Source organism: Globicephala melas, chromosome 15 (genome assembly GCF_963455315.2).
Source record: "Globicephala melas chromosome 15, mGloMel1.2, whole genome shotgun sequence".
In the NCBI taxonomy this organism is placed as follows: Eukaryota; Metazoa; Chordata; class Mammalia; order Artiodactyla; family Delphinidae; genus Globicephala; species Globicephala melas.
In genome coordinates this window covers 20,931,963-20,955,006 of record NC_083328.1, presented here as the reverse complement: position 1 = coordinate 20,955,006, position 23,044 = coordinate 20,931,963, and the positions used below count along the sequence as shown (strand labels likewise).

At 48.4% G+C, this 23,044-nt stretch overlaps 1 protein-coding gene across 1 annotated transcript in view; it reads left to right on the top strand.

Moving 5' to 3' along the window:
- The first annotated feature begins 261 nt into the window (after positions 1-261).
- The window catches only part of HS3ST2 (heparan sulfate-glucosamine 3-sulfotransferase 2), a 92,610-nt gene continuing 69,827 nt past the window's right edge, over positions 262-23,044 (top strand). The window contains exon 1 of the mRNA XM_030872121.2: positions 262-1,134. Within this exon, the coding sequence (XP_030727981.1) occupies positions 650-1,134 (485 nt within the window). The 5' untranslated portion in view covers positions 262-649. The remainder of the gene's footprint in view (positions 1,135-23,044) is intronic.

Sequence of the window (23,044 nt, the reverse complement as noted above, 5' to 3'; positions counted from 1 at the left end):
CCTTCCCCTCACCACCCCAAGCTGGCCCGGGCTTCTTAGGGAGCTGCCTACGTGGGGAGGGCCCGGGGTGGTGTGTCCCTGGGAGGGATAGAGAGGGGGGGCCAAGGGGCTGGCCGGGTCCCCGGGCGGGGCGCGGGCTCGGGGGACCCGCGCGGCTGACGTCAGGCGACTCCTTAAATAGAGCCGGCAGCGCGCTCGGCCCCGCATTTCTCGAGGAGCCGGAACGCGGCCGGCGGCCAGCGCCACCGTCCGGCCCGCCCGCCCGCACCTCCGCGCCGCCGCCGAGCGTTCGGGGCGCCGCGGCGCGAGGATCCGGGATGGGGCTTCGGGCGCTGGGCGCGCTTCTAACCCGGCGCACGTGAGAGCCGAGGAGCGCCAGGCGCCGCCCCGCTGTCCGGAGCCCCAGAGCCCAGGACGCGGGGATGTCGGAGGCGCCGCCGCCCGTTCCCCGAGGAGACGCCGCCTCCGGGATCCCCGGGCATGGTGCGCGCCCGGGCCGGCAGCTCCCAGAGAAGACGGCGCCCCCTATGCCCGACCCCCGTGGCCCGGGCCGCGCGGCTCGAGCCCTCTAGGCGGCCGCAGGGCCCCAGCCGCTCCGCCGCCGGCGCCCCCTCGGAAACCATGACCCCCGGAGCGGGCCCATGGAGCCATGGCCTATAGGGTCCTGGGCCGTGCGGGGCCACCTCAGCCGCGGAGGGCGCGCAGGCTGCTCTTCGCCTTCACGCTCTCGCTCTCCTGCACTTACCTGTGTTACAGCCTCCTGTGCTGCTGCGACGACCTCGGCCAGAGCCGCCTCCTCGGCGCGCCTCGCTGCCTCCGCGGCCCCAGCGCGGGCGGCCAGAAACTTCTCCAGAAGTCCCGGCCCTGCGATCTGCCGGGCCCGACGCCCAGCGAGCCCAGCGCTCCCAGCGCGCCCGCCGCTGCCGCGCCTGCCCTTCGCCTCTCCGGTTCCAACCACTCCGGCTCGCCAAAGCTGGGTACCAAGCGGCTGCCCCAAGCCCTCATTGTGGGCGTGAAGAAGGGGGGCACCCGCGCCGTGCTGGAGTTTATCCGCGTGCACCCGGATGTGCGGGCCTTGGGCACCGAGCCCCACTTCTTCGACAGGAACTACGGCCGCGGGCTGGACTGGTACAGGTAAGGAGGGGAGCCCCACTCAGCGCGCCCCGGCTCCAATCGGCTCCGTCCTCTGAGCCATCTCCTGCGCTTTCGCTTCCCCTTAACCCGGCTGGCTGAGTGGGCTCCGGCTGACACGTGAGGGGGTGGGGGAACTCTAGCAGAAGGATTTATCCAGAACTTCCCAGTGACTGTGCAGACGGGCCCCGGTTTCTTGAACGGCGAAGGACAGTTGGCTCTGGAATCGCCGGAAGGGAAGGGAGATCTCTGGCCTGACCTCGGGGCGAGTTGGAGGGCTGGCTCCGTGTCCAGCGTCTGGGGTAAAGTCGAGTGCCCAGGGAAGGGTCAGCCGGGACAGGTGCTGCCTGAACACAGCCTTGTGCTGAGTCTCGCCAGATCTTTCCTGGCATTTGACGGACCCAGAGAAGGGAAAGTCCGAAGAGGGCCCCCTCGCGGCAGGGCTCTGCGCTTGGGCGAGGTCCCCGGAGTTCAGGCCGAAGGACAGGGCATCCCCTGAGGTGTGGGCATGACAAAGGTCCCTTCCGGAGTCTCAGTCTGAGCTCCAGGTATTTGCTGCTGTATCTGGCCTGAGACTCCCAGTCACTCTGACCCTGAATTAGTGTTTTTGAATAGTGGAAAGGACCCTGGATGTGAGTCTTGGCTCTGCACTTAGCTTGAGCAAATTCCTAAAATTCACTGAGCCTTGATTTTCTGGTCCATCACAAGGATCAAGAAAAGTCCCTGCCCTGTGTGCCTCTCAAGGCCTTTCTAAGCGCTCTAAAAGTGTCAAAGAGACACTTCGCACTGGGCGACGCTTCTAAACCAGCAGCCAGGGTGTGGAATTTGGAATACTTGTAGGCGCCTCAGATGAAGGCTGGCTAGGGTCATAGGGGCAACCAGTCATAGGCAGACTCCCACTGCACTGCCAGGGATGACAGTCACCCAAGCTGGTGGTGTCTGGGAATAGCCTGAAACTTCTGGAAGGTAGTTGCCTCCACTGTTCAATGCCCATTTCCCTCCCAAGCCCTGTATGGTGCTGAAGTGTAGGACTGGCCCATGTGTGGGCTGAGCAGGGCATCCCTGGGGGTGGTGTAATGTATGTGGTCCCCATAAAACCTGGGTCACAAATTTCTCACCATTTGCCTGACCCCTTGAAGACTTGCTAGAAATGTCTGCCTAGTAATGGAACTGGGGAGGGGTAACATGGTAGCTGACACAGTAGCTGAGGCTATTCTTTAAAAATTTTATTAAAGTAAACCCTCTAGGGAGTAGAAAGTCATAAGCATATTGGATAAAGGACAACTTCATTAGAAGGAGGACCCCACTGGACTCATAATAAGGACCCTGGATTTGTAAGAATCGGGGCAACAGGGCCAACGTATCCCCTTTGCCAGGGAGCCCTGGCCTGCAGTGGTCATGGCTTATGGGACCAGGGGTGGGACATGCCCCTTCCTCAGGAAGCAGACACACAGTCCATCTCCAGTGGAGTGCAGCAAGGGCACAGCTGGTCTGGGGGTGGCCCCAGCACCTTTATGCTGGCTCTATGGAATAGGGAGGGTGGCACAGAATGGCAGGTCTGGTGCTTTCCAAGCTGTGACCCCCCCCAGGCATCCCATCTGGGTGTACGAAGTATTTGAGGACAGCGTCTGAGCCAGACCGTGGGGTGAGAGAGGCAAACACATCTAACAGCAGAGCACGATGTGGGTCAGCCCTGGCCATACTCTAATACACAGCAGGGTTTCCTCGATGGAAAATCTAAAGATCATTATGAACCCCTTCGCCAAAGTGCAGTGCCTTTTAAGTGCAAAATAGCAAAATTGTGAGCATTGGCTTTTATGGCCCTCCACTAAACACCTATTCCCCGCACCCAGCCCCTGCACTCCCTCGTCTGTGCTCTGCCACCAAACACCATACCTCAGGCTTCCTTCTCGGAGCCTGTGTCATTCAGGGATGGCTGCTTTTTATTTTTAACCTTGGCGTGTGTGATTCTAAGCCAGCTTAGCTGTGAACCTTAGAGATGGGAGCCGTGCCTTTTTTTTTTTTTTTTTTTTTTTTTTTTTTATATAGCACATTTGGATTCTGCTAAAATTCTCAACTGAGTCTTGGTAGGTTTTATTTAACATCAAGCATGCTGACAGCTCCACTTCTCTCTCTACTACCCCCCACTTCCCAGGGTCTGTCTTACCGTCCCTTTCTCCCTTTATATTTCCGAAAGAACATTTGGCCTGTAGGTCTGGTAGTAACAGCCCCATCCCCGTCACTTCCCCAGGAAGGCTAGGAGCCTCTAGCATCAGGAGGGGCTGTGTGATCTGTGCTTATTTGGGTTGCAAATCCACACCCCCGGAGCCCAGGGTTTCGGATGTGGATGGTCATTTCTGCCTAAGGTAATACTGCCCCATTTGGATGCTGTTTCCAGAACATTTCTCTATATGTGTTTTACTCTTTATTATCACTCAAGTAATATGCATTAGTTGCAGAAGTGATGGGGATAGATGGTTTTCTTTAAAACCCATGCTCTCACTTTATTCCTGAATTCCATGACTTAGGACGGCAGGTGGTAAGATGCTTCTCTCTCTGCCTGTTGCCCTTATCATTTCACAGATGTGAAAACTGCAACCCAAAAAGAGAGCATCTGGAATGAGACCCAAAGCAAGCTGATGAAATTTAGGCCCAAAAGTCATTGGCATGCACTGTCCCACCAAGATTTACACATACACGCTGTGTGTGTGTGTGTGTGTGTGTGTGTGTGTGTGTGTGTGAGCTCAGGCGTGTGTGCATTTCCAGCCAAGTACTCTAACCAGTGTTCTACACAGCTTGCCACCATAAAGCCAGTGTCCACTGGGTAGACATGGCCAAAGAGCCCTTGCACCTATTGTAGGGGACTGTGTTTTCCAAAGGTAGAGTTGCAGAGTTGCAGGCAGTGGATCTCATTATGATCTGCCCACCTTGAAGCCCCTGGGGATAACCTCCCAGGTCTGGAGGCCCCAGTCAGGTAGACAATGGAAAAATCAAAAGGAGAGACTTCTTTCTGTGAGTAAGTGGAGATAAACCAGGAGGTGACAAACGGTGCCTGAAGGCAAAATGAAACATCCAGAGAGGCACCATTGGCCAGAGACCAGGAGACAGAATCTGCTCCTTCCTTACCCCCAGCCTGAACCCTCTCTTGGAACTAGCCCAGTTCTGGCCACCCTAGGAAGGCCCATCACTGAAGCTTACCTCACCCCTGTACCTGGCTAGCTTCCCCTCTCCCAACTTGCTCCACACACAGAAGGGTCCTGGACTTAAGTTCTACTTTCAGCAGCTGGGTGTGCAGGGTGGGGTCGGCTAGCTGCTTGGACAGGGAGGCAGGGTGAGACCATGCTACCAAGGGACCCAGGATAGGACCTGCTGTCAGAAGGCAGGAGATAGTCCCCTATGCTGGGTAATTGGAAACAGAGTCCTGGCTTCCTCGTCATAGGATGGCGCCTGTGGTAACTATCACAGAAGGTTGTTTTGAAGAATGAATGAAACCCTGTATATGAAAGTGCCCTGGAAAATTCCCTGGTGTATAAAGATAAGACAGTAATGTTATCACTGTTATCGCTATTACTACTACTACTTCACTAACACTCCTTTTACCACCATCAGTACTATTAGTATTAAAACTATCAGTTTCTTTCCCCACTGCTGTTACTACATGGGGCTCAGGAATTAATTAATTGCTGGAAAAGTAGTTTCATGAACGCCTGGGAGGGGTCCTGGCCTTAAGTTCTGCTTTCAGCTCTGCTTTAATTGTCCTTTTTCCCCTCCCTCCCTTTCTTCTCTCCTTCCTCCTGCATTGGTAAAAAGTCACTTCTCATTTCTGGCTGTCAGTTTGCTCACCTTTAAAATGAGAATGATATCTGACAATGTATGTGAAAATGCTTCTCCCAATCTAAGGTTGTATTCGGGATGCATCAGAGGTTGAGTATGAGACAGAGTATTCAGAGCCTTCATCTTTCATAAAGAGACATAAGTTGTGCATTGTCCAGTAGTTTTTAAAGTCTTAGGGGAACCTGAATTTTGTGTAAAGTGTCCTCCGTTTTGCTAGTTTTCAGCGACTGGGGTTGGGGGGTGCCAGTGTGAAGACGAAGTGAATCTTCTCTAAATGCACTGAAATGCCAACAAGAGCAAGTTAATATGTGATAATTGACTCTGTGCTCTGGTGTCAAAATTGTGATAGATGAGCCTGTTCTGTAAATTTTAGACTCCACAAGTCTGGTTATTTATTTGTTCAGTGGCAGTGGTGTTCTGCGGATGGCGTAAGGCAAAGAAGACATAGCATTTGCCCTAGAGGCAATAGTCTAAGTGAGAAAGAGAATTAAAAGCACAGAATAAGGTCTATCACCCTATCCAGCTCATTTCAATCAAGAAATCAAATTTCAAGAACAAAGCCAAACTCTAGAAAGGCAAACTTTAAGAAGAAATAAAACCAAAGGCAGGAGGCAGGGGAAGTAATGAATGTGGAAGGCTTTACCACCTTTAACAAACTGATGGACACATGGCACAGATGGACCCATGCTTGCCGTGTGCACAGATGTGTGTGCACGCACAGCTCACACGTGGGCACCCGCACACACAATTCCAGTGTCTGTGCAGACACGTCTTCATAAGGAGTTTTCCTGCTTCTGTCCAGGAGGATGTCACACAGGCTGATTAAATGGATCCGCTGAGTCCATAAATCCTCTGTCTGCCTTGTAGGTCTCTGTCAGCCTCGCAGCAGCTGGAGATATAGTAGTTAGTTCCAGCGCATGTACAGTTCTTGTCAGGCACCGAGGAACATTCAGGATGGGCAAGACGGACTGTCATCGCTCAAGGAGGCTTTTTGAAGCCTGGCTTGGCTTCCCCCTAGAGCTGGGTGGGACAGTGGAAGAGCTTGGAATGAAGACTGGGCTTTCCCCATGGCCTTTGGTATGTGGCTATCTAAGGGGGAAAGACCCGGACCAGCCCCAGTGCTATTCAACCGGCACACATTGTTACATCTGTTTTGGATGTTAAACTATTACATAGATTCTAAGAAGCACATTTTCTCTTTCACCTTTTAATATCTCTGAAATTAGGATGTGTCTAATGATTGATGGGGTCTTAAGTCCTTGAGATACGATGTTTCCATATTGGATGGAAACTCTCTCCCCCAGAGATGCCCTCTGCTCTGGAAACTCACTGGACCTTACAAAGGGCCAGCAACTAGGTGGCAAATGCCCGGCCCAGCAGGGAGCCCCTAAGACCCTGCTTGTCTCTGCAGCCAGCAGGGGTCTCTTCTGATTGGTGAAGGAGCTGTACCCATTTTAGATTTTTGATTGTTACCCGTGCCATTTCCTATCCTGAAATGAGGGGAAGTGTGGGTTGACAGCCACCACGAGACAACAAGGTGCTCTGGAGGTCATGTTCTTCACGGGCTGCTGTTCTGCCCAGATATTTGGAGTCATATCCCAAGAGTCCCTAACAGGTTCAGGGCATGCTTGATGCCCAACAGGTGCTGTTACCCGCAGGGCTTGCTTCTGTTCCATGCATCTGGCGTGCAGGACTGTAGAATAGTTTTCTTATCGTTGGTTAGACCTCCACGCATCATTCCTGAATGATTGAGAGACCGAGTGGGCGGGGCGAGGGCGGAAGCACACAGCTTCGAATTCAGATCGCCTGAAATGAGTGCCCTTGGAGGGCACGCCCTCGGCCGCGGGTCTGGGGCGGGTAGGTAAGCTCGCTGGCTGTGAGTCAGGTTGGAGGGCGTTTGCAAGGTCACGCAGTCTACCTAAACCTGTGGGACTCTCTCTCCCCTCCAGAACTAACCCCAGGGCGGGTTAGTCCATTTATTTGTCAAACGCCTACCATTTGCCGGAATCAGTGCCGAGCTGCTGTAGACCGGCTCTGCTGCCACTGTGTTCTCCTAGTGGGCTGCGCGGATGGGCTGTAGTCCATGGGCAGCTGGATGAGGTGGGTGAAAGCCACAGTGATGGAAATAACTTAGCATTTCAGAGGTAATTGCTGCCTGTCGAGCTCCACAGCTGGGCTGTTGGTCCGATGCTTCTCTCACGGGGCTTCCTCAGAGGATAACGGCATAGAGAGAGAGGGGGGCAAGGGGTTACTACTGAGCGTGTGCTTCCAAGGAACTTGGGCCAGATGGACTGGTTGGGTTACCTGGGGCTTGAGCATCACATGATTTCCCGGACACAAGTCCACTGGGAGTGGCTTCCCACGCTCAGAAATCAGCGGCGTTCATTGTGGTTCCATCTCAGTGCTTGTGGCCGCCGGCTCCCATGAGTGAGAAACCCAGGGTGTCTGCTCTGGGTGGAGGCCCAAGGACCTCTCCCTGCTGTTCTCAGAGAGGCAGCATCACGCCCACATCTTCGGAGGGTAGCATTTTCCAGGCTTCAGTCATTTTTGGACCGCCTCATATTTGCCAAAACCTGGCACGACCTCTACTATTATTTTCTTAATAATTTGTATGTTTATGTTAACATTTTAAAATTATATTTTTTATGAAGCACTGGGTTGATTTTTCTGCAGTGTGTACATTTTAGAATAGATAATATGTTCCCATAGTGCAGACTTCAAAAGTGACAAAGGATATTCAATGAAAACCATTCTGCTCCTTCCCACTCTGTCTCCACCACGCAGTTCCTCTTCCCAGCAGTCACGGGATCCGTTTTTGTGTGTCCTTCTAGAGATGTGCTGTGCCCTTGTAAACCTAACACCCGTTATGCAAATGTAGTCAAAACACATATTTTTAGGGCTTCCCTGGTGGCGCAGTGGTTGAGAGTCCGCCTGCCGATGCAGGGGACACGGGTTCGTGCCCTGGTCCGGGAAGATCCCACATGCCGTGGAGCGGCTAGGCCCGTGAGCCATGGCTGCTGAGCCTGTGCTCCGCAACGGGAGAGGCCGCAGCAGTGAGAGGCCTGCGTACCGCAAAACAAAACAAAAACAAAAACATATTTTTAGAAAACAACTTTATTTGAAAACCACCTTAAATGGAAAACCAGCATCACTTGCCATAATTAGAAAGTAATTGTAAAAATACGTAGATTGAAAACAGACAGTGCTATTGAATTTTTGCTACTGAAAGTGGCTAGAATGTTCCAAGCCTGTAGCCTGCTCTATCTTTGTTTAAAAGAGGACGTCAGGGGATACTAAGAAGAGCAGTTAAAGAAATACTAATATCAATGTGAAACATTTCTCCTTAATGTAATCAGAAGGAATGAAAGTGAAGTGGAAAAGATAATAAATTTTCTCCCCAGTAGGTCTAATGTAGTATCTAAAATTACTGAGATGAGCTATGCGACAACATCATAGGAAGCACTACTAGTCTGCAGAAAATCCAGTGTAAGTAAATCCAGTGATGTGTCTAGCGCTCAGATTCCTTTGATGTGTTAATGATTGGAAGAGACAAGCCAAAGGAAAACTCAGCACAAGTATGAGCATTCAGAAAGCATTGGTGCTTGCAATATTTACAGAGTAATCTAGCCTTCAGAAGAACAGGATTCCCTGAATAAAAGGCATAGCAGGTATTAAAAGAAAAAAAATCCCACAAGTTTACTGTTGGTTTCATCACCGCTTTTGCTGGTGGAGAATCAGCGGTCTCCCCCTTGGATATCGTATCTCCATAGGTCGTTACATACCTGCAGGCATCAGAGTTACAAAAGTCAAAAGTAAAGTTGTTTCCACTAGGGACTTGGCAACTTATGTGAAAGGGGCTCAGAGCTTTTTTCTGTTTTTTGTTTTTAAAATTTTGAGGCTCATGTGAGAGAGGATGTCTTTTTGAAATCTCAGGATGCAAAGTCCTTTTTTTTTCCCCACTGCGATGCATGATGTGAGGTTTAAACATAACGGCAGGGCAGGGTGTCACTCTTGCTTTCTCAGACAGTTTGATCTCACTGTATAAAGAGGGGAAGACAATGTCATATCTTTGTAAATAGTTTTTAGCTGCATAAAAGGAGCTCCGATGGGAAAAATTGTCCTTGGGACTTACCAAATGTTGTCAACAGAACCCATTTAGAGGGTGTCTGTGATAGCAGGGCTCCCCAAGCTTGCCTTCAGATGGGTAAGTAGTCATCAACCCTGATGAGGTGGTGGCTTCCTGCTCACTCAGGGCCCCTGGGTCTTGGTGCTCACTGCAGGTAATGGAATCCCAGACCCACCCTAGGCCTGGTGGAAAAAAGAGCTGGCATTCAAGCAGTGCCTCAGGGAACACCGGAAAGAGGGAAGGAGGGCAGCCCTGAGTTCATGGATGAGATGAACTCAACATAGAGATCAGAAGACAGTTTCAGCACAGTGATTAAAAGCTCGGGCTCTTGAATCAGAATGAACGAGTTGGAATCCTGGTTCTACCACAGAGTGTCAGTCCACCAACAAGTACCCCAGTTCTATCTGCACATGGGGACCAACCCTCTTGCCTACATGTAGGACTGAACGAGTGATATCATGTAAAAGTGCTCAGAAAATTTCTAGCATGTGGAAGGTGTCCAACAAGTGTTGGCTGTCATTATCGGTCGTTGATTTTCTCGTCATTCCTTTATTGAGCTAAGTGCTAAGAACCTGAAGGTGAATAAGACACAGGTCCTGCTCCTGGGTTCCTCCCAGTTTGATGGGTTATGAAATGTTCATGGGACGTTTTTACGCAAGTCAGAGCTGATGATAGGAACCATAACAGAGATGCAAGCAGAGCTATTGTAGCATGGCGGGGAGACAAAATCCGATTGGGGGAATTTGGGAAGGCTTTCTGGAGGAGATAGTATGTTATTTGGGTCTCAATGGGCAGATGGGATTTTTGCAGGAGGCGGGTGAAAGGGGTGGCCCTATAGGGATTCTGTTTCTAAATACATTCATTGCACAATTTCACTTCTGATTACAGTCAAATCAAAAAATAAAGTTTTTTCAAATCACTTTAGTTCTGCATGCATTTATTGACTACCTACTGTATGCCAGGCACTGTGTTAAGTCCTAGAAAAATTAAGATACAAAAGGACTCTCCTTTAAAGAATTGAAGGGGCAGACAAATCCAATAACAAGATATGCTGAGAGAGAAAATACTCCTGGCATTTGGGGTCACAGGAGGGGCCCCCACTCAGGGTGGGTCAGAGAGACTTTCCAGGGAGCTGATGCCTAAGCTTTAGGACATGTGCAGTGGCTGTTTCCTCCGCCTGAATCACTCTTCCCCCAGAGCATCCCTAGATCTGGCTGCTTCTCATCGTGCAGGTTCCAGCTCACATGTCACCTTGAAGACGCCTTCCTTAGCTACCCAGCCTAAGCTGACTCACCTTCCTCATTACCCTCTATCTCTTGTCTCCCCCTTGGTTTATTTACTTTTTACTTCTTATTGCAATTTGAAATGATCTTGTTCATTTTTCTTTTTACTCACCGTCTCCCCCACCAGACCGAAAACTCCGGGACAGGAGGGATCTTGTCTGTCTTGTGCATGGTTGTGTCCCCTGAGCTCAGAGTGGTGCCTGGCACACAGTAGGTGCTCAATAAATAGTCGTTGAGTGACTATGCTTAGGTGTACAGGATGACTAGGAATTGGTGAGTCTGTCCCAAGGCTACAGGCTGGCCCCAGCCTTTCATTAGGCTTTTCACACGTGGGTCTCGGGAGGCTGGGCGAGAGAGTGCAGGGTGCGGCGCTGGTGACTCAGCCACCACTTCAACAGATATTTAGTGAGCATCTGCTCCATGCCAGGTACTGTTATAGTCCCCGGGGAGAGAGCAGTTAAAAAAAAAAGCAGACAAAAATCCCTGCTCCTGTGGTGCTTACTTTCTATGGGGTGGGAAGGAGATGGTCAATAAAGAAGTAAGTAAATTACATCTATGTCCGATGGTGACAGGTGCTGTGGGAAAGCATAGGGAAGGAGGATGGAGAGAGCTCGGTGGGCAGGGAGGGGGGCACCGCGATTCTAGACGCGGTGTTTTCGGGAAGGCCTTACAGAGAAGGTGATGTTGGAGTAAAGACCTGAAGGAGGTGAAGGAGCAAAGCATGTGTGATCTGAGCGAAGAGCACTGTAGGCAGAGGGAAAAGAAATGCAGAGGCTCTGAGGACAGCAGGGTCTCTGGTGTGACTGAGGGAAATCTAGGGGCAAAATGGCTGGATTGGCCACAGCAAGGAGGTGAGTTATGGGAAGTCAATTCAGAGAGGTGGCCAGGCCCCCATTCAGATCCATGAAGGGCATTGCAAGAATTTTTTTTTTATGATTTATTACTTTTTAAAAAAGTCTATGCTGTGTCATGTACCAGTGAAAACTGAGAGATCCAAAATGTTCCCCTCTCACTTTTAGAGTTGAAGAAACTGGTCTTCTCAGAGACTCAAAGATTTGACCAAAGCCACCTGGCTGGGAAGCAGCAGAACTGGGACTTTTGTTTGTTTCAAACAAAATGAAGACCCGTAGTATAGACACATAAAGCACGATTTTCAGTCCTGCATTCTCTGCCTAATATTCCATCGTTAAGATGTTCCCACACCATTAAATATTTCCAAACCTTGATTTCAGTGTCTGGGTCTCATTCTATCATGTGGTCCCGTGGAGCACTTACCCATTCCCCTCTTCTTGGACATTTAGTTGCTGATCCCCAATTTTTTTTTTTTTTTCTATTTAAGTAACTCTCCATTGCCTAGATCTCTAATTCTTTCTTTAGCATAGAGTCCTAGAAGTGAAATTACTAGGTCACAGTGAAGAACTTTTTTAAAGGCTCGAGATACAAACTGCCAAAATGGTCTCCAAAACACTGCAAGCATTTTGGCTTCTCCTCTGAGCGAGTGGGGAGATATATTGGATGGTTTGGAGCTAAGCAGTCATACGATCTGACTTATATTTTGAAAGGATCTCTTGGGCTGCTTGACAGAAGCAGGGAAACTGATTAGGAGGCTTTTGCAGTGGTAACGGTGGAGGTGTGAGAGGTGGGCAGGTGCTGGGTACCTTCTGAAGGTACAGTTGCAGGTTTTGCGGATGGATTCATAGGGACCAGGTACGAGAGGGGAGTCAGGGAAGATGCTGGTGTGATGATGACATCTCTTAAGGGCTTGCTGTCTTTCAGACCCTTCCAAGTGACAGCAGGCTGGGGTCTGAACCTAACATACTTCCCAATACAGCCCCTGGCTTGACGGGCCAAGCCTCTACGTGTAGGTATCCTTGAACTAGCCAAAGAAAGGAATGTCACGTTCTACTGTAGCTTGGAGGCAGCAGGGCCCCCCCCCCAAATTGGTGAGAGATGGCAGAGTCCCTCTTTCTAGGGGTCTTTGAGGCCCTTTTTATAAATGCAGTGTTCTTAGGTAACCTCTTGAGATTTTTGAAGATTGAATTAGCTTTGCTCCAACCCAGAAAAGGCATGTGTCACTCAGTGTGTGTATCACCCAGCTTCTCACTCTTGTCCCAGCCTCATAAACATGCCTGGCAAGGGAGCTGCCTTGATGGCGTGCTAGATTTAGGGGGCTGACGTGTGGTTTCTTTCAAACAGAATCGAACACCATGATGCCTTCCCCCAAGGTAATCAGGACCTGAATCTCCCCACCTTCGCCAGAGCTGCTGGAGCATGAGGAAATGTCCTCTGCCTCGACAGCCTCTTTGCAGTGCATTTCTGCTTTGATGGTTTTAATGAAGGTATGAAATCATCCGACAGCTTTCATTTTGCTCAAGTGAGATGGCTTAAAGTGGAGGTAGCATTTCCCAGGATCGAGCCCCATTTTTAGAAGTGGCTGGTTAAACTCTCTACAGTTTATGGCCACTTCTGGCTGAAACAGTGTGGGATCTGAATTATTAATTCTGTGAGAAATGAGTTAAGTCACTGCAAAGCTCTGTGGTGGCAAAATCCCTACTACTTTGAGGCCTCTTTCTCCTATTTTCTCTAGCACGAACATCTCCGTTAACCAAGAAATTCTTGGGCAACTTGGCCAGATCTCTGTCTGACCGTCATTTTGTCAGGAGGGAAAGAATTTGACTTAATTCGATTGTTCTTTCCTACCAAGGATGACAAGGAGGAAATAGGCACAAAGACTCTGAGAGGTACTTATTTCAAAGCTATTTTTTATAGGTACTCAAACTTGGACATGATTCAAATGTCAACTCTGCAAGCAAGGTCATCTCTAAAACATGAACCTCTGAGCACCTCTACCCAGTCCAGGTGGCTGGTGCCCAGGGAAGTGTGTAGAAGGATGGAGAGCTCTGAGATGCTCTGATTATGGCCCTGGGAGCTGGGGGTGGTGACCCAGCTGCAGAGAGCTCCCATCCCCTGGAGAAGCAGTTTGGAGCAGTGATGGCATCGCAGACTCAACATCCTATAGGGACTCTGTGGGCATGTATGTGAAGAAATGAAGTTGGCTGTGGGGCATTAAGGGGTGGGGGGACACTTGTCCCAGTAGTCAGTCCCTAACAGACTTTTCTTGCCATCCTATATTGCCAGATCTTCTAGGTATTTTGTTGTTTTTTTTTTTAGAAAAAAGCTTGAAATATGGCATTTTTAAAAAATGTGAACTCTCGATTTGTAAGTGTGTTTTACTGATTCACACCTTTTATAGAACCCTTGTGGACCGAACAGAACATGTTTGTGGGCTGGATGCTACCCATAAGCTGTCCTCTCATCACCCTGAGAGGGTGGGCCTTAGATGCAGGCTGGACGGCTTTCTAATCCTGCCTCTGCCACGTGATCGTTGTGGGGTTAGCTGCTACCTTCTTAAGCTTTGGTTTCTCCTCTATAAGATGAGGATATCAAGCATCCCTACCTGCTAGGTTGTTGTAGTGATTCAATGTCATAAGTACGTGTTAGATCTTATTACTGTTGAGGGTCCCCCTTCCTGGATTGTGCTTGGACGAGATATGACCATCACTAAGCTGATGGGAATGCCTGGAAGACAAAAGGCATAATGTGGATCTTTGTCAAGGTGAGGAAAGCTGGGACCTTATCTGTTGGGCCGATGGGGAGGAGAAGAATCTGGAGCCAGGATGACCCGAGGTTGGAGAAACCCATTTGGTTGTAGAACCAACCCCCAGGGAGGGAGCCAGCAATCCCCACTGCTTCTTATTGTCATTCTTGTACATGCTCACAGAGTCCCTGAGGATTTTGAGTTTGTGATGCCACCACTGCTCTAAACTGCTTCTCCAGGGGATAGAAATCCTCTGCAGCTTGGTCACTGTCCCCAGCCCATGGTACCATATTCAGAGCAGCTCAGAGCTCTCCATTCTTCTACACGTTTCCTTTGGCTTGTGCGGAGATGCTCAGAGATTCATGTTTTAGAGATGACCTAGCTTGCACAGGATGTGAGAGCCTCTCTGATTGGGTGGTTTGGTGCAGATAGAAGTCCAACCTGGAGAGTGAGGTCTTGGTTGCAAGGAGAGGCTAAGGGATGGGCAGGGGTGGACCATAAAGATCATTCTGGAAAGACTTCTCTCCAGCCTAGTTGACACCTGCAGAACGACAGGAGAACATTGGGACGGTGGTGCAGAGGAGACTGGAGGGAGAAGGGTGTGATGGAGAAGAGAAGGCAGCCACCCCTCAGGAGGATGAACTGTGTCATTTCTGACACAATTCCCTTTAAAGCCAAGCAGAGCTTTGATGTGGAGAGAGCTCCACTGGGTTGGTTGAATGATGAGTATTGAGAGTCTGTGTGTGTGAACCATTGGTGGAAGAGCTAGGCAATCATCCAGGTTTGTCTTGCCTCTGGGGTAATCTGTCAACAAGCTTCTCCGATCACACAGTCAGCAAAGTTCTGTCTAAAATCTGACACATTGTTTCCCAATCTTCAGTCGTTCGGATGCCATCTACAAATACTTTTATAACCTTTACATGGTGTTAAAGTCCACTCATAATTTTTGCTTTAACCTATTTACTTAAGCATGAAACTTTATATCACTATCTTAAATGAGAATCATCACTTGCCAGAAACAGGTCATAGAAACCAAGGCAGTAAAAACCAAACAATGCAATTAGACTCCAGCCAGATACTGTTGCCTGTGCCACTCTGCCTGAGGCAGCCTCTTTTTTCTGTTAAAGAGAGAGACCAAACTGTGTTAGGGAGGGGCTTCCCGCTTCCCTGGTGGCGCAGTGGTTGAGAGTCCGCCGGCCGCTGCAGGGGACACAGGTTCGTGCCCCGGTCCGGGAAGATCCCACGTGCCGCAGAGCAGCTAGGCCCACGAGCCATGGCCGCTGAGCCTGCGTGAGCCATGGCCGCTGAGCCTGCGCGTCCGGAGGCTGTGCTCCGCAATGGGAGAGGCCACAACAGTGAGAGGCCTGCATACCGCAAAAAAAAAAAAAAATCTGTTAGGGAGGTGTTAACATCATAGCACCTAAGACTTTCTCCATGACGTAATCAGAAGATTTGAATAGAATGAAAAAGGAAAGATGATTATTTTGTAATCATGTGATTAGGTGGCATTTAAAGGCATGTCTACGTGCCCCCCAAATATTTTTTTAACCAGTAGTGGTACATATCTCACACTTTGGGAAATGCTGACCTACCCACCTGGATCCCTCTCGCTTTGATGTCACTGTATTATTTTATCATACTTGGTTGTCATGGTCCATCAGCAGCTTGGGAGGGACTGGCTGACATTACAAAGTCTGGGTGGTTAAAAAAACTGTGATTTCAATTTAAATTGCAAATTGATGGGGCATCATGGGAAAAGCAAATACAGACGTGAAGAACAGAAGGAAAAGATCCAGCTATGTAGTATTTTTAGATCTTTTTCTCTGGACCGATTTTGTATAATTTTTTTCTGGACTCTGGGTTTGATAAGACCAATTACCTGAGGGCTACCCAAAGTTTCTTGACAATTCCAACCTAAATGGCCTATGTAAAATCTTTATTTACTGTTCCTTAAAGCAAAAAACAAACAACAAAAACTGTGACTTGGATGAAGCTCTAAGGCATTATGCCGAGTGAGAGAAAGGTTACGTACTGTATGGTTCCGTTTACATGACACTCTCAAACCGGCAAAACTAAAATGGTGGAGAAGAAATCAGTGCTTGCCAGGGTTTAAGGCAGGGGGAGGGTGTGAATATAAAGAGGCAGACGAGGGAATGTGCGGCAGGTGCGCGGTGGGGAGTGAAACCCTTCTGTGTCGTGATTGTCGTGGTGATCACATGAGTCTGTACATGTGTTAAAATTCATAGTGCTTAACACTAATAAAAGTCTATTTTCCTGTGTAATACTTTTAAAGATAAAATTAAAAAATAAAGCTTTATTTTTAAAATATCCATGATTGTAGAACTCGGCTACTGAAGGGCCATCTTATATCCCTAATTCTTTTTTTTTTTTTTTGCGGTACGCGCACTGTTGTGGCCTCTCCCATTGCAGAGCACAGGCTCCGGACGTGCAGGCTCAACGACCATGGCTCACGGGCCCAGCCACTCCGTGGCATGTGGGATCCTCCCGGATCAGGGCACGAACCCACGTCCCCTGCATTGGCAGGCGGACTCTCAACCACTGCGCCACCAGGGAAGCCCCCTAATTCTTAATTATCAAAGCGAACTAGCTCCCATGTTTTTGGAGTTCACAAGCCTACCTTCCGTCTTTGTTATGAGTCAGAATCAAGAATGTGGGTAGCCTTTAAATCTTCCCCACCCCACACCCACCTTTCTGAACGATGCTGGGGTCTGATGCAAAGGTTGGGTTTCCATTGTGGTCTGAGGCCTTGGTGGCCAGTGCAGATGTCCAGCCAGGCCTCCACCTAAAGGTCTGAGGTCAGGACATGGAGGAGGCAGCAGTGCAAAATGCATCTCATAATCAGAGTGCCTGTTGCTGGATGAGAAGGTTTGGCTGAGGTCCTGGGGAGAGTTGGCGGGGCATGTGCGATGGGGAAAAATGGATCACAAACCACAGAGGAAGAGGTATCCAAGGATTTCCCCCTCAGAACAAACCCATTCACACTCTACCAACAGCAGGTCTGACCACCTGAGCACCAGACAGCCTAAGGACAGAGACAGAAGCCTCCCCCGCTCCCCACTCCCTCCGTCCCGAGCCAACTCAGCAGGGACAAAAAGCTTCCCTAGGCACCTTCTCCTGCCAGAGCACCCCCAGAGCTGGACTGGAGATGCCCACAGCTCCCTCCTCTCAGTACTTGGTGAAGAACCCATGCTTCCCAGAGCCCCACAAGACTTCACTCCTCAGCCACCACTATAGAAGGGCCAGCAATCGTGTTCTTTCTTTCCGTGCCATCTTGAATTAGACACAGAGACTGTGTGTGCAATAGAGAGAGGCCATTAAAGTCTGACTGTACTGCCTGCACTTTATGTCCGCAAGGCACCCACCCCAGCATCCTTTCACAGACCCCAGTTTTCCCTTGGGTTAGTTTGAACGGATTTCTTTTCATTAGGTGATGAAGACGCAACTTGGGTGGTTATGCTGAAGTCACCTGGGCTGGAGGCAAAAATGTGAGTGTTGCCAGCCTGTGGGTTTTAATTGAATTCACGGAAGGAGCTGCAGTAACTCAGGCTCCTGTACCGCTGGAGAGGGAGGTCACAAGGTGTGGCGTGACCAGGAAGTAAATGGACACGGCGATGGGGAGGGATAGAGACGGGCGGTCCGCACATAAACCACAGTGAAGCCAGGGGTAGGCGCACCAGATGTGTCTGAGGTGTCCATCCCTCCGACATCTCTTACTCTGTGCTGGCGCCTGAGGAAAAGATGGTTTGTATTTCCTAGCATTACCTTTTTCCCATGATTATTGGTCTATTCGGACTTTTCCATGGTCAGCTCTCGTTGTTCCTACTAACCTATTTAAAATATGATGGTGGTCGGGCTTCCCTGGTGGCGCAGTGGTTGAGAGTCCGTCTGCCGATGCAGGGGACACGGGTTCGTGCCCCGGTCCGGGAAGATCCCACATGCCGCGGAGCGGCTGGGCCCGTGAGCCATGGCCGCTGGGCCTGCGCATCCGGAGCCTGTGCTCCGCGACAGGAGAGGCCACAGTGGTGAGAGGCCCGCGTACTGCAAAAACAAACAAGCAAAAAAACCTGCACCTCTTAATTACTCAGGTAAGTGAAGAATTTCAAGATTGTAATTGTGCAATATGTGGAAAATAATGATAATGTGTACAATACTTAGAAACTAGTCAGATGTAGTCAGAGCTCTACTCCACAGCAGACAAGCTTCTTTATTAAATGAAGAAGATGAATTGACTAAGGACTCCACCCCCAAAGTTGGAAGAATGATAAAACAAATGTAAGGAAACAAGGAAGAAATCATTGGGAAAGATAAAAACAGGAAATGAATCTAGGAAAACAGTAATATTTGTTTAAACAAAAAACCCAAGAACTGATTCTCTGAAAAAATCAATAAAATAGACAAACAGCTGTGGTATTTAATCAAGAACAAAAAAGAGCACAAACAGGCAAAATTAAGAGGAATGAGAAAAAGAGTAGAGCCAGGTTTAAAAAAAATCTGCGGAGGGCTCAAGCATCTTTATAATGCTGATAAAGAACTAGATAAAATCGAATTCGTATTTAATCTTCATAAAACAGTGCATCTTAAAGATACTTTTTCTCATGATTTTAAAAATAATTTTTAACATGACATCCTGAACTCACCTGGGTATCATTTCCCCCAAACTCTATCTGCTGATGAATCACAGAAGTGCTAGGAAAGCGTAGATAATTGATAAAAGAGTTCAAGTGTAACAGCTAAAAACAAAAAGCTTACCTGCGAACTGTAGAAAGAGACATTGCCAGGGGCCAAGGAGGGTGAGAATGGAATGGTAAGTGACAGCTGCTGTTGCTGAGGGCTTTATTTCTAAGTAATTATTATTAAATCATCTCATATAATGTATCTCAGTTCAAATATTACATTTGCTATTGTCCGTAAGCTTCATTACTGTATTCACAGCATAAGTCTGTGTTTACTGGTGCCGGTATTCACCTTCCTTCCTCCATTAATTTATACCTTTCTTTAGTTGTTTGTTTTTATTTATCTCTCAGCCAGTTGGAGAACTTTTATCAATAACTTTTTTTTTTAAGTTACTGTTTTAATTTGAGCCCTTTGGTAGGTTTAAGCATATCTTTCTGTTTTTCTCACACATGAACAACAATTTGGCTGAATTAAAATTTTTAGGGCAAAACCTTGAAAAAAGAAAACAAAAACCCTTCTGAAAACAGCGTTCTACTGTCCTGTGGCGTGTGTGTGTGCTCGCGCGCGCGCGCGTGTGTGTGTGTGTGCGTGTGTGTGTGTGACAGAAGAGAAGTTTGATGTCAGCTGGATTCATCTTTTTCCTCTGCAGACAAACTGTTCCATTTTGTGTGGTTGTTTTTTTCCCTGCCTGGATGCTTTGTGATTTTTCTCTACTGTTTAAGTTAAAACATTGAATCAGGATATGTTTAGATGTGGTTCATGAATTTACCTCGCTACTTACTAGCACTTCTACTCTGATCAATAGCATTCATCTGGATTGTCCATTGAATTCTTAATAAACTTTACAGATTTGTCCTCTAAAATTCTTTTCTCTTCTATCACTTTTTTCTTTTGCCTCGGAATTCTATAAGTGTCTCCTGAGTTGTTTTATTCACTGATATGTAGTTTGAAATGTGGAGTCCCATCTCCATTTGTGGCTTTTACGTTATCAATCAGTTCTTCTTTTCCATGCAACCCTTATTGACTTCAGATTATTCCCTCTCTACAGTTGAATGGATGTAGTGTTTTCTGAGTCTTGTTGAGAATGCAGCTGTTTCTAATATTACTTTTGTTCCTTGTAGCGACTATCGTGCTTGAACGTTTACTCTTATTTCTCGCACTGATTTATGAGCTACAGTACTTTATTCTTCCACACATCTGGTGATCTTTTCTCTTTTCTCTACAGGAGTAGACAGTTGACCTATTTTGTAGATGATTCCCGGAAGTAGGAAGGATAGTGGATAGAGGGACAAGGGGAAGGGGGGAAAGTCAATTACGAATAGCTGGTTGGCACGGTGGTGACTTGGACTCAATTGTGCTGGGGAATCCAAGGAATTCTAAGGAATCATCTAGAAAGTGCCTCAGAATTGTCTCTCCAGATGAGAGCCATTGGCTCTCATAGGAGAGCCAATAGAGACATAGGAGTTTCTCCAAGGGGTGTTTCCCTCCCTGTGCTTCTTTCTGGACTGCCCTGGGTGAGGGGAAAGTGAGCAGGGGTGCTGTCAGCGTTCACAGGAACTGTCCATCATAGCTGCCGCTGAAGTCCAAGGTGGGCTAAGGGGAGTGAAACAGGGCACAGAATGTATCTGTCACATAACATATCGTGCACTCTTTCTTGCCCATGAGCTCAAAAAGAAGTCAAGGGTAGGTTAGGGTTACTAACCAGCTGCTTACTCTTCCAAACTACTTTCTCTGGAAGCAGACGCAGAGATCTCCCAAGGACCAGGGATCTACTTTGCTGCTCAGTAGTGATAGCTCAGCCGTGACTTTCAAGTCCTCCAGTTTTTTAGATTGAGCTTGGTCTAGACAGAGGGTCCCATCTTAGTCTCTCAGTCCCATCTTAGTTTCTTGCTAAAAGGTGCCTATCAGGCCTTTGTTTGCTCGGAATCCTTCAGACCAGGCCATCTCCTCCAGGAGGGTCCCTGAGGTGCAGCGCCAGGGCAGCCAGCCATTCCCAGGGCTCTGTGCTCCACTGTGTCCAGTCAGTGCTGACCTCGGGTGGCTGGGAGATAGCTGAGCCTTCCTAGACTAATGTCTCCAGCATGGGTCTCCCAGGGGAAGTATGTGATGCTCAGAGGTCCTGAGTCTTGAAGGAAGGAAAGCTTAGTCCAACAGTGGTGTCAGAAGAGCTCTGGTCTTGGGTTAGGAAACCCATGTTCCAGTTCCCACAAGTTCATCAACTTGCCTTTGCTCTTGGGTGGATGACTGTGTACCCTTAGTGTCAGTGTTTTCATTTGTAGAATCAGGGAGTTAGACTAGGTTTGTGTAACCTGAGTGGAGAATGTGTCATAACTAGGTGGTTTGGGGTGATCCTTGAGGTGATTTGGGATGATGTATACTCATGTTACACACATCAAAGTTCATGGTGAAAACATGCCCTTTTCAATACCCATTCCTCATTCCAGTTGAGTCAAGGAGAAGATCTGCTTGGTGTTCATAGCTAACACTGCAATGCTACCTAGTTAGAGTTTAATCTTTTTTTCCTCTCTGTACTTATTTTTACGGTTACCTACCATTTGTGGCAAGAGATATGGTTTTCCATTTATGGTTCTAACAAAGTTTTTTTAAAACTAAAAAAAATATGTTTATGTAAGCAAAAAAAAGTGAGTGGATTTTAAGGAGAAATAGAAAGTAAACAATAGCGCAAGAATATGGCCAGGATTGTGTGGGCTGTATCTGAATGACTGAATTTGGAGAAAATGGACTTAAAGCTCCTTTGTCTCACTCTAGAATCTCTTTGAGCAAAAGTCCATCATGCAGTTGGGACTCAGGATGAAACATTCCATGGCCTGGGATTTTGAATGGTCCATGTTGGATTCCTTTGGAAGGTGTTCCCAGCAGACCCACCAAGCACCACCCTTCAGATTCAATATCCTCTGCAACGTTGGATCAAAGAGGCTTTTTTGACAGTTGGTGGAGGCTCCTAACTCTTACAGCAGCTGCAGAATGAGTCCTTAAAAAGCATAAATAACAAATTGCCTCTTTGGTTGCTTTGACATCTTTGTTTAGGTCAATCCAGGTGTGTCGTAGCTGAATAGTTTGGGCCAGAGTTCTTGCTGGGGAGAAAATTGTTATGAAAAGCTATCGATTAGGTGTCCACAGCTGCTGAAACCCAGCAGTGGAGGCTCCTGGAGCTGCATTTATGAAAGGGCAGGGGTCATTGAGAAGTGCAAGAATGGGATTGAGAGAAGAGACAATTTGTTGAAAGGACCACAGCGTATGCAGGCAGGTGACCACTGCAAATCCAGTTCTTCCTCGTTCCAGGTGGCAGGGTGGGTGGTACAGGGTCTGCTAGGGCAGCAGTCCCCTACCTTTTTGGCACCAGGGACCAGTTTCATGGAAGACAATTTTTCCACAGACTGGGGGGCTGGGGATGGTTCAGGTGGTAACGCGAGCGATGGGGAGCGGCAGATGAAGCTTCGCTCGCCTGCCTGACACTCACCTCCTGCTGTGTGGCACGGGTTCCTAACAGGCTGCAGACCAGGACTGGTCCGCAGCCCGGGGGTTTGGGGACCCCTGTGCTAGGGTGTGTGCCCTACTGCCATTTGCAGCCTCGGAAAGAGTCTGGGGGATGCTTTTTCTTCCTATAAGATCCTGCCTTGGTCTCATTACCCTGGGACTCAGGTATAGTAATGCTGATCTACTGTTTTTACCACAGGGTCCCAGCGCTGCCCAGCCCCACCCGATGCTGCCCTTTACTGCCCAACCATGAACGCCCAGCCCACACTTCCCTGCGCAACGCCAGCTGGCACTGTCACCCCATCTGTGAACTGCACTAAACTGTGATGATCACAGTGCATCCCTACATGGCCCTTAGCAACGCTGTGTAACACACTCCGTCACTACACTGAATGTCCTCAAACATCTGTGCATTACTGCAAAATGAAGCCCAACCTTGTCCCTGGCCATCTCCTCTGTGCCTGGCACCTAATAACATTGCTACCTGTTTGTTGAATGAATCAACGAGGGTTTGTAGCACCTGAGCAGGGCAGGACTCAGCCTCACTCACAGGCACCCACTGAAACCACATTGCACTGCTGACTCCCAAGAGAATGAAAAGCTTCTCAGGAAATCTGGAAAGAGCTCTTGAAAACAACAAAATTGTAAGTAGCGAAGGAGGAGAGGTACAATGTTCCTTTCTGCCTATAGCTTTAGAGTAATTGTAATTGTGAATGGCCTGTCAATCACATTTGATAAGTTAAATCATACTTTAGAGCAGTGTTTCTCAATGTTGTTTACTTCTTGACACAAAAGCTTTTGCATGGGTAACTTCTATAAGTTATGTGAAATCTTCTTTCCAGGGTAGAAGCCACTCCACTCTTTTTTTTCCAACTCAAG